The sequence below is a fragment of the Myxocyprinus asiaticus genome, chromosome 20, assembly GCF_019703515.2.
Source record: "Myxocyprinus asiaticus isolate MX2 ecotype Aquarium Trade chromosome 20, UBuf_Myxa_2, whole genome shotgun sequence".
NCBI classification, from domain to species: domain Eukaryota; kingdom Metazoa; phylum Chordata; class Actinopteri; order Cypriniformes; family Catostomidae; genus Myxocyprinus; species Myxocyprinus asiaticus.
In genome coordinates, this window is record NC_059363.1 from 48,192,920 (window position 1) to 48,206,219 (window position 13,300).

A 13,300-nucleotide genomic window follows, 5' to 3' on the forward strand; every position below is an offset into this window, starting at 1 on the left:
TGGAGTTATTTTATTTGCAACATTAAAGCATCATAGGCTGAAATGTCTCAATAATTGGCTTTAACTCTTTAGATGACTCTGTTGGTCTAGTGGTAATGTGTCTGATAACCATGCATATTGACCTGGGTTCAAATCCCCTGTGAATATCTGTATTTTTATTTACATTGTTATAACAGTATCCTTTACTTTTCAAAGGTTATGTGCATGACATTGTTGTATGTTTATATCTACCCATGACACTGCCAAAAGATGATCTTTCAGAACAGGCCTTTTTTTTTTTTTTTTTTTGTGGAGAGCAAGTACAAATGCCAAACGGACCAATGGGTGAGAATAAATGAGAATAAACTCTGTGAAAGCATGAGACATTTCTTCAGAAACTTAATAATTCTGTTTGTTTGGCAAAATCTTAAGATTTTCAATCTTAAATTGGTTTGCCAATTTTAAAAAGCCTCTTAACTATGCATGGAAAACGTAGTTCTTTTTTTTTCTTTTTTTCAGTAATTCAAGTATTTTCAGATAATTAAATAAATTATACTGTAATTGCTGGCTGTCAGATTCAGTTACAATTTTTATTGATTTATTTAAAACAATTTTAGAAATTGTTTGTCTGTGTATGTGTGTTTTACAAAATTGTTTTCATTATATCTGTTAAAAATAAATGCATCCTATCTGACCTGGAATATAAACCCAGGTCAGTGAATGTTCTGCCAGTAAGCCTAACCACTGGACCAGCATCCCAGCTCTATTTGATCAATCTCTTTGTTGATTTTCACATTAATCAAGTCATCAGTGAAACAAAGTGGGTTAATAATAATATCAGCATTTTTTTTATAATGTGCAAAACGTCTTTTCTTTGCTCCTTGGCAATTCACATTGAAGGAATTTGCTGAAAATGTAAGTAAAATTATTCACATGCACATGCACGTTGAGACTGTCCTTGCTGCGGACTGTAGCGCGATGACGTAGTGGATTTAATCCACTATGTAGTTGACTTCAATGACGTACTGTATGTTTTTAATGTGCATGCGCACAGCTTCATATTATATTAGATTCTCTTTACAATATTATATTATTTAGTGTTGTCAGTGTGGCATATAGCCTATCCACAAATTTTTTTGACAGGTTATATTAGCCTAGTGGCTGCTAAAAGTTAGTAGTTTAACTACTGCCGGTAGATCTGTGTCTGTATAAGCTTTAATGTTTAAATTCATCCATATAACAAATGTTATTTTCTCTCTGGCAGCTTCAAAGTTTGGTGTTTAATTAAAATATAGTTTTATTGCACAAAGCAGCACTTCATGTCCATGACATCTATAACATTTGTGTAGCAGATGTGTAATGGTTGTGTAACAGTTGAGTAATGCTGAGTGTGTATACCTGAGAACCTCACGGAACTCTTTGAGTTGATTGTCTGGAACTTCGGTGCGAATCGCTTCTAACCACTCCGGCATGAAACATTCCCACAGTGGCTGACTGATCACATTATAGGGAATCAAACACAGAATCCGGTTCAGTCCCTCCTTCAGCTGCGTCACTGTACTGCACGACTTATCCCAGTAACCACCCACCTACACACACACACACACACCAGCTGTAAACGTGCAGTGTGTAGTTCACTGTTATAAATCACCTGTGATTACATGCGTGTTTAGTTGACTCACCCTGGCAAACTCCACTGGTTTGGGTAACAGGCACATGACCATAACATCAAAGCGCACGTCACACACTGTCTTCAACCACTTTGTGACAAACTGCGGTTTGAGTTTTTCTACGAGACTGCCCACCTCATCGTCCATCATGTAAGCCGTGGAGTGAAACCACTGGAAGACCATGCTGACCAATCGGGCGAGACTCTCAGTGGGCGTGTTTTCACTGGGTGTGCACAGACTCACCTGGACGAGTGATACAGTGGGTGCATGTGTTAGTTTACAGAGAAAAGGCACTGATGATACACTGTTGAACACATAAACCTCTCACCAGGAACCAGATGCCGAACTGACTGAGTAATCTCTGGTCATGCTGGTCGTCTTCTTTGTTGTCAAACTCCAGGTTGTCGAGGGAATGATGGGATGCGGACAGACCCATCTGACGGCGGCGATTCAGCTCGAACTCACGCAGCTCTGCGTGGATCTCGGCCTCTTTCAACAGACTGCGTCAATATTTAACATCCATCACATCTCTATCTATGATTCACATTGATTGTTGCCTATTTATCTACATATCTCAATGTCAATAATGTGAAAAGACCCTGTGAGACACTTTCTGACAAAAATATTAACATGTATTCATGAAAGACTGAATTTTACCAAATGTGTCTGATTCACATTCTGTTAACACTGCACATTAGTCATTTAAAAATCCACTGGGGTCTGAGACTAGTGAAATATAAGTAAGATTGAATTATTTTTTTCCTTTACACATAATATTATGAGCAGGATTTAAGAATGTCTTTGTATGTGTTATGCCCCCTTTGCTTTAATAACAGCAAGCACTGGAGCTGAACATGAACAAAACCCAGTGATCATGTTCTCCAGCATGATTTGAGAATGTTTCAAAGAGCATCTTGTGTGTTTCAATCTGACCATCTGTACAAAGAGTTCACATGATCAGTGTCACTAATTTACTTACGTTTGATTAATGAGCTAGAAATCTTTTTTTCAAAATCCTATTTAATTTAAATGAGCCGCACTATATATTTGTCATGAGAGAGCTGCCGTTTTTTCTCTGGTGAAACTCAATTTGCTAACAGCTTTGAATTTGTTGCTGTATGACGTTGTGACAATCCTCTGTGTGATGAATTGGGCTGAAATCAGGTCATGTTTGTGACGATGTTTTCATCCAGCAGAGCGCGCCGCACCTGATCACGGCCTCCACAGTGCACACCAGCTCCTCTGCACCGCACTCGCGTGTGTTGATGGGCGGTGGGGATGTCTGGTACAGATGCGTCTCTGCTGATGCCCCCACCTCGCTGCTGTGGTGGTTGACATGGCAACGCTTGCAATAGCGCACTGGCCGGTTACCATGACGACCGCAGCAGCCAACTGAGAAGCAGGTGACGACAGCCCGCCGGACGTGAGAGCTGCAGTTCTATTACAGAGAGAGAGAGAGAGATGGTGAATGAGTAAAAGCTAAATCTGGTAAAGTGAGGACAATGATAGGGATTGAGCGATGTAAGACACTCGATGAACAGTAGACGTGTGTGTAGAAATATTTCTCTGCTGGATAAACTCTAAAGACCATGACACACACGACTCAAATCAGCGATCAGGGTTAAAGTCCAGCTGTGATGTGATGTAATAGATCACTGATAATGATGTTTTAACGATGAGCCCACTCTCAGGACACGGACACACATGAGCAAACACACACATGAACACACGGCGGTCCCCTCACGCGAGGCTTACCTTCTTCTGACATATAGCAGAAATTTCAGCTGTTAGGATGAAATCATGAGGGGTTTAATTATATTATAAAACATGAAGAAGCAAAAGTGCCAAATCATTCTCTGAAAAACAAATCCTCATGTAACGTATTCATTTAAAATGTAGGTTTCAAATGTATGCAAATGATTCACACGAGAAATTAAGCAGAATGTATTTGTTCTCTCTGCTCATTATCTCTAGAATACAAATTTAAATACACTGTATTTATGTGTAATTAGGTCGGCATCTACGATTCTGTGTATGTGCAAATTTTCCCCCATAAGTTTCTATTTGGGGACATCTGGGAATGTTCTCAGTTGGACAAAAATGATTCATAAATAACTTAAATACCATTTGGGGTCAGGGTTAGGATTAGTCTGTAATCTTAATAAATGGTAAATAAATGTGCGGGTGTGTGTGCGGTTATGGTTTTAAAATGTGGTTAAGTATCACTGACCTTGTGGTAAAAGCACATCAACGAGCCACTCAGCATGATCACTGTGAAGGAACATGAGAACTTCAGGAACTCAAAGACACAAACATTTTCCGTCACTAGCTAAACATCAGCTGTCGGACAGATTCACAAGTGAATAATAAAGTGCTGCTAAAGTGTTTTCTAGACAGTAACTGCAGGTCACTTTTAGGATGGGACTGACAATTCTGCAGACAGCAGGACACAAGATGAACTCTATTGTTGATTTAATACAGCGTGGACTGCAGCTTACCCAGCGATCTTTTGACTGCACTCCTCACAGATGTATAATGGAGGGGGTTTGTCACCCAGGGCAACAGAGAGTGTCGGATCAATACACATCTGAAAAAGACGAGCCACAGTCACACTCATTCAATAGCCAGTCAAGTCCAGTTATTTGTTTAATGCTTTTCACATTATATGTTCTTTCAAAGCAGCTTTAAAGAAAATTGTGTCTTAAAACGCCTAGTGAGCAAGACAAAGGCTACTGTGGAAATAAAAAATAAAACAATAAGTACATCAAAACATGAAAAGAGGAGAAGCTGTCCCCATTCACTTTCATTGTATTTTTTTCCCCCATACAATTGTTGGTGAACTAAAATTCTGCCTAACATCTTTTGTGTTCTACAGATGAAAGAACGTCATACATGATGACAGTTTTCATTTTTGGGTGAACTATTCCTTCAAGAAAGACATACGTATAACACTACAGGTGTGCTGTCTTATTGCTAATAATGGATAATGTCTCAAAGTAATAGAACAACAGGAGTTATTTATGTTTAGGCTAGTTTGCCTAACTGCAATTTATGCATAAACCTTTTTTTGAAGTACAGTCTAAATTAGACATTGCTGAGTAAAATGACAATACGTTTTATTGTTGAGAAAAAAGCTTATCAAGGTTAAACAAATCGTAATCTATCATTACATGTTCATGCCTCATCTAAAACTAGGGATGTAATGCTTTCACGGTATACTGCATTTTTTAAAAAGACAGTTGTCATACCGTTGACATTTTCTCATTCGCGATACTGCATGAATATAAAATCAGTTTTTTAAAATGCTTTAGGCACACAGGAAATGGACAGTGATAGAAGAAAGTAGAAAGTACTGGGGGAAAAAATGCAAATTAATAAAATTTTTGGATTATAATAAAGTCTGCAGAAAGAGAGCATAGCTTTAAAACTTTCTTTATTGTTCAGCAAGTATTGTTTAGAACAGGGTTCAGCAACCTTTTTGACACAGAGTGCCATTTTTTATATTCCTGGTCAATTGCTGTGCCTTTTTGGTGAATAGCACCTGCAAAATCCTAAAACTTTATTTCCAGGTTTAATTTATATTTTGAATCATTTATATTTTGCAAGTGTGTTTTTTTTAATCCCACGATGTGGGTTTATGCTTTCTCTTGTAATAGTTTAATGTAATTTTGAATGTGACCATGGTTTAATGAGGGTGTACCTGTATTAAAATCTCAAGGATTAATAGTGGTGTTTTCCTTATTACATCACGTGTTGTTATGAAAGCAAAAAGAAACAAATGAAATACTGAATGTAGGCTGTCATTCGCGCAGCCTGACCGAAGCAAAGTGGGCGCGTTTACTCGCGCAATTAACCAAAAGTGAAGCGCTGCCTACTTGTGATATGTGAATGGCTTGCACGCGCTGCACGAGTCTGTTGGGTATACTGCAGTCTCGTCACATTTTAACTTTTTGTTTAGCCTCCCGTTCAGCTCATGAAAACACGCTGCGTGATCATGAGGAAGGATTACATCAAGATCTAGACTGAAATGCAGGTGCGGAATTTATATAAATAAAATAGTCTACTCCTCTCTCGCTGTTGCTGGCAATTACGAAAGCAACCAATTACTCAATCAAATACGGCGAACCATTACACCGCTATCTGACACCAAACTGTTCATTTTTAATATCATCTTAAAAATATCATATGGTACATGCAAAGAACACTGAAAATGAACATTTGTAGCATAAAATGTTAATGTGTGCAGATGTATGTCATATGGTGGCACAGGTCATCTGCTCTCATTATCTCTTCAGTAATTGAGTTTCATCTTTTCCTACTCTGCTTTTGTGTTTGTGTGACTTCTGTATGACATAGCTAAGCCAGCTCTGTCCTCAATGTACTGTATAGTTTTGAAACACATTTTCTTTTTTTCTGGTCTTCATCAGAAAGACCATGTTGGTCAACAAGCTTTACCAGCTAGGTTTTGCTGGTGAAAAGTATTCTGATCCACCAGCTAGAGCAGCACCAAACCAGCACTAACCAGCACAGACCAGAATAGGAATGTGATGATGCGTTTCTGCCATATTTAGCAGCGTAAATCTAGCAAACTTTTTTTATATTTGCAGTTTTTTAATTATTTAGTGTGATTTTATAACAGTTTACTTTGTATTAGATTACCCTGGAATTAGTTTTAAAAAATGATTTACCACAGATGCGATGAGATTTCTAACACAGCTGCTGAGAGAGTGACAGTAAATTTGTAATCTTCTCTCTTGTCACGTTGTAATCCATCGCTCTCTATTTTTGGCTTCATTAAGAAAGTTGTGGAAACGTAATAGTGGCATATTTCAGATGTTGGAGCAAATGGGTAAGCAAAAATTATATTTGTGCTGGTCTCCCATTCACTCCCATTCACCGCTATCATAGTTTACCCTGAAGTGTGAAAAGGGTCCATTGCATGCTGGTTAAACTGGTCTTCTTAGCAGGGTATTTACACTTTCATTGCTGAGTTAAATGAGCACACTTGTTTATAGAGTAGATTTAATTGATGTGTTCTCACTGCTCTTCGTCTGTTTGTTTCTTTTATGGCATAACACAACAAACTAGGCATTGTCGGGTCCTGGCCCATCGCCAAAGAGGGTGCGAGCAGAAACTCAAACTATATATGGAGTTCCAGCCAGTGATCCGGGCAATATCATCATTGCCGTGGTCAAGGGGCCACCAGAACTCATTTTTCATTAGTTAATGTTAAAAATATATATATTTTTTAATTAATATTTTGTGAGCAATTTCAGTGGAGGGCAATTTTTTTTTTTTTTTTTTTTCCCTTATTGGTCAAAATGGACCAAAGAAGATGGCAAAGCTAGATGGAGAAGTGGGAACAGCCACAGGAGGAGCTGATCCAGAGGAACCAGGACCAGCAAGCGTCCTGGAGGAATGCTCTGAAGAAGGAGTTGCAAGACATGTAATGTGTCCACATGGAAATGCAGCGGGAGAGGGACAAGCAGCTGGACCAGCAAGTGGCGCAACAGGAAAAGCGACAGTAGTTCACTCAACATCAGTTTACTCTTTTTCAGGAGCAAGTGCACACATGAACCACACAAAGGGGGCTTTCACACTGGGCACATTTGCTGTGGTCCGATTCCGATTGAGATTGTTCCCGGTGCCCCCTGCAGCATTGGTCTGGTTTCACACTCTCTTGATTCTATCGAACCCCGGTCCATTTGCGTTCATCTTACGTCATCACAAACACGCATGGTGAACACAACGCGACTCATCATACTTTTAGTTTTTTTGTTATTTTGGTGCCAATATGCACAGCAGAGTGAACGACAACTGCGTATATGTGCGCTTCATGGAATAACTCATCAGATGGCCAGGGGAAGGCGGCTTGCTGCTGCTCGCAAACTGCGTTTTTTGAGGAGACAGCTGATTGCAAGGAATTCATTTGCATCTTTGTTTACACTGCACGCTTACTCACGCTCGTGTCCAAGGTGAAGTTATCGCCACTGTCATCTCCTATTATACCCTATATTTATAACCTTTAATAGTATTTATATATACTATTTATAAGTTGTATAGATAGATAGACAGACAGACAGACAGATAGACAGACAGGATTTATAGTGTTGATTGTACTTGTATGTCATTGTGGTGTCATTACTTTTTTGGGACTTTCAGGAATGTGTGGATCCTTGTGTGTTATTGAAAGTAATGATGTCGTCATCGGCTAAAACGCATGCGCAGGTTACTTTACTTCCTGAACGAGTATGCACCCGAGTCCCAGTTGCTTTCACATTCACGTGAATCGCGCTACAGTTCCATTGCAACCGAACTCGGACCACCTCCTACAGGTAGTCTCAGGTTCGGTACCACGGTGTGCTCCCCGGTCCGCATGACAGCTTTCACATTACCAAATTTTCATGCGAACTGTGCTCTGTTTCGAACTAAACTGCCAGTGTGAAAGCACCCAAAGACTAGCTCTACCCTCCAGTCTTTGGTCCATGCTCATCAGGGGTCACTGCAGACAGTTGGTCAAACATCAGAGCACCTGAGGGCTGCGACAGAGCCTCAACTACAACCACTTAACGAAGATGATGATGTGGAGCATTTCCTCACCACATTTGAGAGAATAGCTTTCGGTGGCCAACAACCGACTGGGCAGTGCCATTACTTAAATACAAAGCTCACAGTGCTTTAATGAATCTCTTGTTTATGAGAATGTGAAAGAAATTTTGTAAAAATTTCACATGAATCCAGAACCCATTTGATGTCTGGTGCCACCAGATGAGACCCCGAAAGAAATCTATGTGCGGCTCAAAGACACATTCAAAAAGTGGGTACAACCCCAGTGTTGAAGCAAGTCAGAAGTTGCTGAGGTAATCATTCTTGAGCAGTTCATAGAATGCTAGCTCCAGAGCTTCAAGTCTGGGTCAAGAAGCATGACCCCAGCTCTGCTGCAAAGTTTGGTGAACTAACGGTATTTGCTGCTAGCCGACGAAGCCATACATTCATACAGCCAGTGGAAAAATGCCAGAGTCTAGAAGGCCAGAAAAAATTTTCCCACCAAAGAGTGAGTGGTGCAGCATGGTAATTTTAGTACCAAGAATAGATGGCAGTCTTAGGTTCTGTATTTACTTTAGATCCCTTAAGCAAGCCAAGTACATAACAGCCATTGATTTGATAATCATGTATTATCTATATAATAACCATGGTTTTAGTATAGTATATTGTAGTAACCATGACTGTAGTAACCATGATTAATTTTGTAGTTACTATGTTTCCCTTTCATGTTGGTCACTTCGAAGCTGCACCAGTAGCTGACGCTTTGGGAACTCCTCCCAGTAGTGATGATCTCTAAAGCCTGTATGGAATCATGCCACTTTCATTGGCAGATGGGGCTTGGCACTTCGCTCCTTATGTGCACATCATCATGGGCATATCAACCAGAGCACAGCAGCATTTCATCAGAATTTTTCTCTTCAGGGTCATGATTTTATCTCTCATACTCTGCATCAGACTCATCACTTCATTGTCTTGAACTGGCACACCTCAACAGTTAGTGGATTATTTTCTTCTCCCTGTTGTGCTTCCGATGATCAGAGTATCCTTTGCATCTCGGTGAGAGTATTGTATTGCTCTATATTGTTGTTCCTTCTAGCTAAGAGAAACTAAAAGATCCACTTGCTTATTGCATCTTTTTAAGATGATGTTTTGCAAGTGTTTTCCTGGCAAAAAAACTTTTATCCCCTTGTCAGGCACAAGTGCTGTTTATTTGCCTGAAGCAGCGCTCCCTGAGATTATGTTTGAAAGTGCATGAAACTCAAAAGCTTTGCAATTTGCTAGCTTTCTTTGTAAAGTTGATTCGGGTCCCCTCTTCTCGTGATATCAGACCTCGGCAGTTCCCATACAAGTAGCTTGAGCAGCTTGTTATGACTTGGCGCTCTCCCTGTTCAGTGAGAGTTCAGGTCGTTGACGCTGCCTGGAAAGAGTTTGCAGCATGACGCAGGTCACTTCATTGCCTGTCTTAGCTGTTGTTAGCTATGTGCAAGAAGACTGCCATATTGCACCTCAGTGTTTTCTTCTGGCCTTACAGAGGACCCGTGGGGGAAAACACCTCTGTGTCCCCAGTGATGCACTCTCGCTTTCTCCACCATTGTGAGCCGGGAATAAACACACGTTGCCCTGTGCAGATGGCGCTCTGTTTTTTGCAAGAGCGATGCAGAGCTCTTTCCATCCACGCTCAATGTGTATGTCACTGCCATAGCGATGGGGCATGACCTTCTGGTTTGTCAGCTGACAAACTCCCTTTGGTCAGTAAGTTTTGTGAAGAACTAGATGTCTGGTGTTTTTCTTCAAATGTGTTCTGCAGAAGAAAAATAGTCATACACACCAGGGATATCATGAGGGTGAGTAAATATTTTTCATTTTTGGGTGAACTATCCCTTAAAAGCTAATTCCCCCAGGAGCATGGCCTCTTCCTGATGCCTAGTAGAAGGCTGGGCTTCCCCTAACACCTTTGCCAGGTTTTACAACTTTGTTCTTTCCTCCCTCTCTTTCCAGATTTTGACTGTGAAGGAGGGTTGATGTGTCAGTGTTTCACTACCCTGTTGCCTAGTGTCATTGTAATATCTTTGAACTGGGTGCTCACTCTCCCTTCCCATTGTCATGCAAAGGAGTAGGAGTGGGTAAAAATATTGTTTTTCCGATTAATCGCAATCTTTATTTGAAAAATCTTGACATCAATTCTTAAATCCCAAAATCAATCTTTCACTCAATACGCAACCCTCCACTACAATGAGAGGAAATCACTTGCATGTGCAACCAAATTTCGTGCTATGTGACTAAAGTGAATATATTTGGCAATGGGCTGGTAAATGTTTAAATTTCACTCACCAGTAATTGTGTAGTTTAGTTGTGAAGTGTTCAGCAGTGAGATCCTTTCACAGCGTGTGGAGAGTAAAAGTTGTTCCGAGTAATGTGTGTTCAAGGACGCGGTCCATGCAACCCATTTGTCATTGAATACTGTCTCTTTTAATACCCTTTCTGTTCTTTACAGTCAGTTGTTGATCAAAAACAACTACAAAAAACATTTCATTCGTATCATGCATCACACAGATGAGGTTAAGCCATTCAAGTCCTCTCAAGTTGAGCTCATTTAAAGGCATTTTTTACAGAAATGCAGTTTTTTGTTAAAGAGACAGTACCGGTTTTAGCATGTGTTCAACTAATCAATGTAAATACTTGTAAATAATACAAATTATGCAATTTAACAATAAACATGTAACCAAAGAAGATGGCAAAACCTCTAGTGGAGTGCGCCCGGACTCCCAAGGGGCATGGCAAGTCCTGAGATTTGTATGCGAGGAAAATGGCATCCACAATCCAATGGGCTAATCTCTGCTTGGACTGTATGGCAGGTAGGACCACAGAGAGATCCCAAGAGGGGGTCAGGCACAGTCTAGGAGGATTCAACCTCCTCGTGCCTTTGAGGAACTGTCGTGAGGGTCTCCCGTCCAGTGTATTGTGGTGAGCTGCTATGGCAGCCACGTACACTTTCAGGGTAGAGGGAGACAGCCGTTTCTCCAGCCCTTCCTGAAGGAAAGGCAGCACAGACCCGACGGCGCACCTCTGTGGTTCTTCCCCACGGGAAGAACACCAGTTAGCGAAAAGACACCACTTCAAGGCATACAGCCGCCTCGTAGAGCACAGAGTCTGACTTTGCACTTACCTGTTTACCGGCTGACTCTCGACGGGGAACAAGGGAACGGGAGGTACTTGCATTCGCCTGATTGACCAGAAAGACTTCCAGCGCCTGGCCGTTGCGAGTGCGCTGGCCCAGGGAATGAGGAAACTGCTCTTTTATTGACCATGTGGGTGCCGAGGCCCAGAGGGCACTCGGAGATGTAATACTCACCACGCGCTGGCGGGGCTGGAGAGATGCCCCGGGCCAGACCGGTCAGGAGAAGTTGCCTCATCCCTGGACGGGCCATGTCAGGAATGCCTAGAACCCCATCTGGGGTTCTTAGGGGCCGGCTGGCGGGCAGGTGGAGCCGACTTCCCACGGGAGGATCTTTCTCTCTGAGGCCGGCGTGCGGGCTCCGATGGCCGGCACCATAGGGGAACGGCTCTGGCGAGAAGCAGACAGGGTGCGGGACCTCGGTGGCCTGAAGGCGGCCAGGTCATACTGCGGCAGGATGTGTTTAATTGCCTCGGTCTGCTTCTTCACCGTCGAGAACTGATGGGCAAAATCCTCGATGGTTTCGCCAAAAAGCCCCCCTTGGGAGAAAGCGGACTTTCTCGGCATCACGCATATCTGCAAGGTTGAGCCACAGGTGGCACTCTTGGACCACAAGAGTGGACATCGTCTGCCCCAGGGCACGCGCCGTGACCTTCGTCGCATGTAAGGCGAGGTCGGTCGCAGTGAGCAGTTCCTGCATCAGCCCTGGGTCGGTCCTACCCACGTGCAGATCTTTTAGTGCCTTGGCCTGGTGGACCTGCAGGATGGCCATGGCGTGCAGGGCTGAAGAGGCCTTGTAAGCCTTCATCATTAAAGAGGAAGAGAACTTACAGGCCTTGGAAGGGAGCCTTGGTCGGTCACACCAGGTGGCTGCGCCCTGCGGGCATAAATGCACCGCTGCAGCGCGCTCTACCTGGGGAAGCCCAACATATCCCTTAGTTGCTCCGCCGTCGAGGGTAGTCAGAGTGGACGAGCCCGTGAAGCGTGTATGGGCAGTAAAAGGTGCCTTCCGTGACTTCGTTAGCTCCTTGTGCACTTACGGGAAGAAAGGCACCGGGGCGTGGCATGGCCATGAGTCGTGCTCCGACCCCAGAAACCAATCATCCAGCCACGAACGCTCAGGGCAGGGTGGAGGGTTCCACTTCAGCCCAATGTTCGCAGCCGCCCGGGCAAGCAAGGCTGCCATCTCCATGTCCACCTCATCCTGTGCTCTACCGCCCATGGGCGGGAGCTCAGAAGATTCGTCCGCTTCCAATAGCAGAAGCCCACCCTCCGATGCCACGACCGAAAGCTCATCCTCGTCGTGAGACACGAATGACACATTAAACCCACCCTGAGGCAGACCGCCTGCATCGCTCGACAGTTTGTCCGGACAGAACGAGCGTGCTGGGGGATGGGAGGTCCGTGGGGGCTGAGCTGGCGGAAATGCTGCCATGTCCACATTCAGATCGCCCACTGTGCTTGCCGACCTGGCCGGCTGAGTGTCAGCCCAGGACAGACCAGGTTGGGGAGCAGCCACGGTGGCTCCTTGCTTAATGAAGAAGGAAGTTCTCGCAATGAGAACACAATCCTTCCACGAAAGCCGCCTCGGCGTGCTGGCACCACAGACACTCGAGGCAGATTTCATGGGTATCTGGAGGGGAGAGATAACGGCCACATCCAGTAGAGCAAACGCGGAAGGACATCTTTAAAAAGACAACAAAGCATTTGCACGAGTTCTTTTAGAGAAAATATACTCTTTCAAATATACTCTTTTAGCACCGGCAGACTCAGGCTGCCGAAGCGCCCGGGGAAGCACCACACTCAACCGTGCGAGGGTGACCGCTGATATGTGCCATAAAAAATCCAGCAGCATAGCAAGAGGTGAGAGGACGAACACACAAGCATTCGGCTCTGAAGAAAAAATATGAATGAGTGATGCACGCCATCT

The 13,300-nt window shown here is 43.1% G+C and overlaps 1 protein-coding gene across 1 annotated transcript in view; it reads right to left on the reverse strand.

The window, feature by feature from the left end:
- LOC127411010 (protein unc-79 homolog) overlaps positions 1-13,300 on the reverse strand; it is a 135,898-nt gene that overhangs the window by 88,136 nt on the left and 34,462 nt on the right. The window contains exons 9-15 of the mRNA XM_051646318.1: positions 4,148-4,236; positions 3,880-3,920; positions 3,405-3,433; positions 2,858-3,087; positions 1,978-2,149; positions 1,662-1,892; positions 1,378-1,568 (exon numbers count right to left, since the gene is read on the reverse strand). Of these exons, the coding sequence (XP_051502278.1) occupies positions 1,378-1,568; positions 1,662-1,892; positions 1,978-2,149; positions 2,858-3,087; positions 3,405-3,433; positions 3,880-3,920; positions 4,148-4,236 (983 nt within the window). The remainder of the gene's footprint in view (positions 1-1,377; positions 1,569-1,661; positions 1,893-1,977; positions 2,150-2,857; positions 3,088-3,404; positions 3,434-3,879; positions 3,921-4,147; positions 4,237-13,300) is intronic.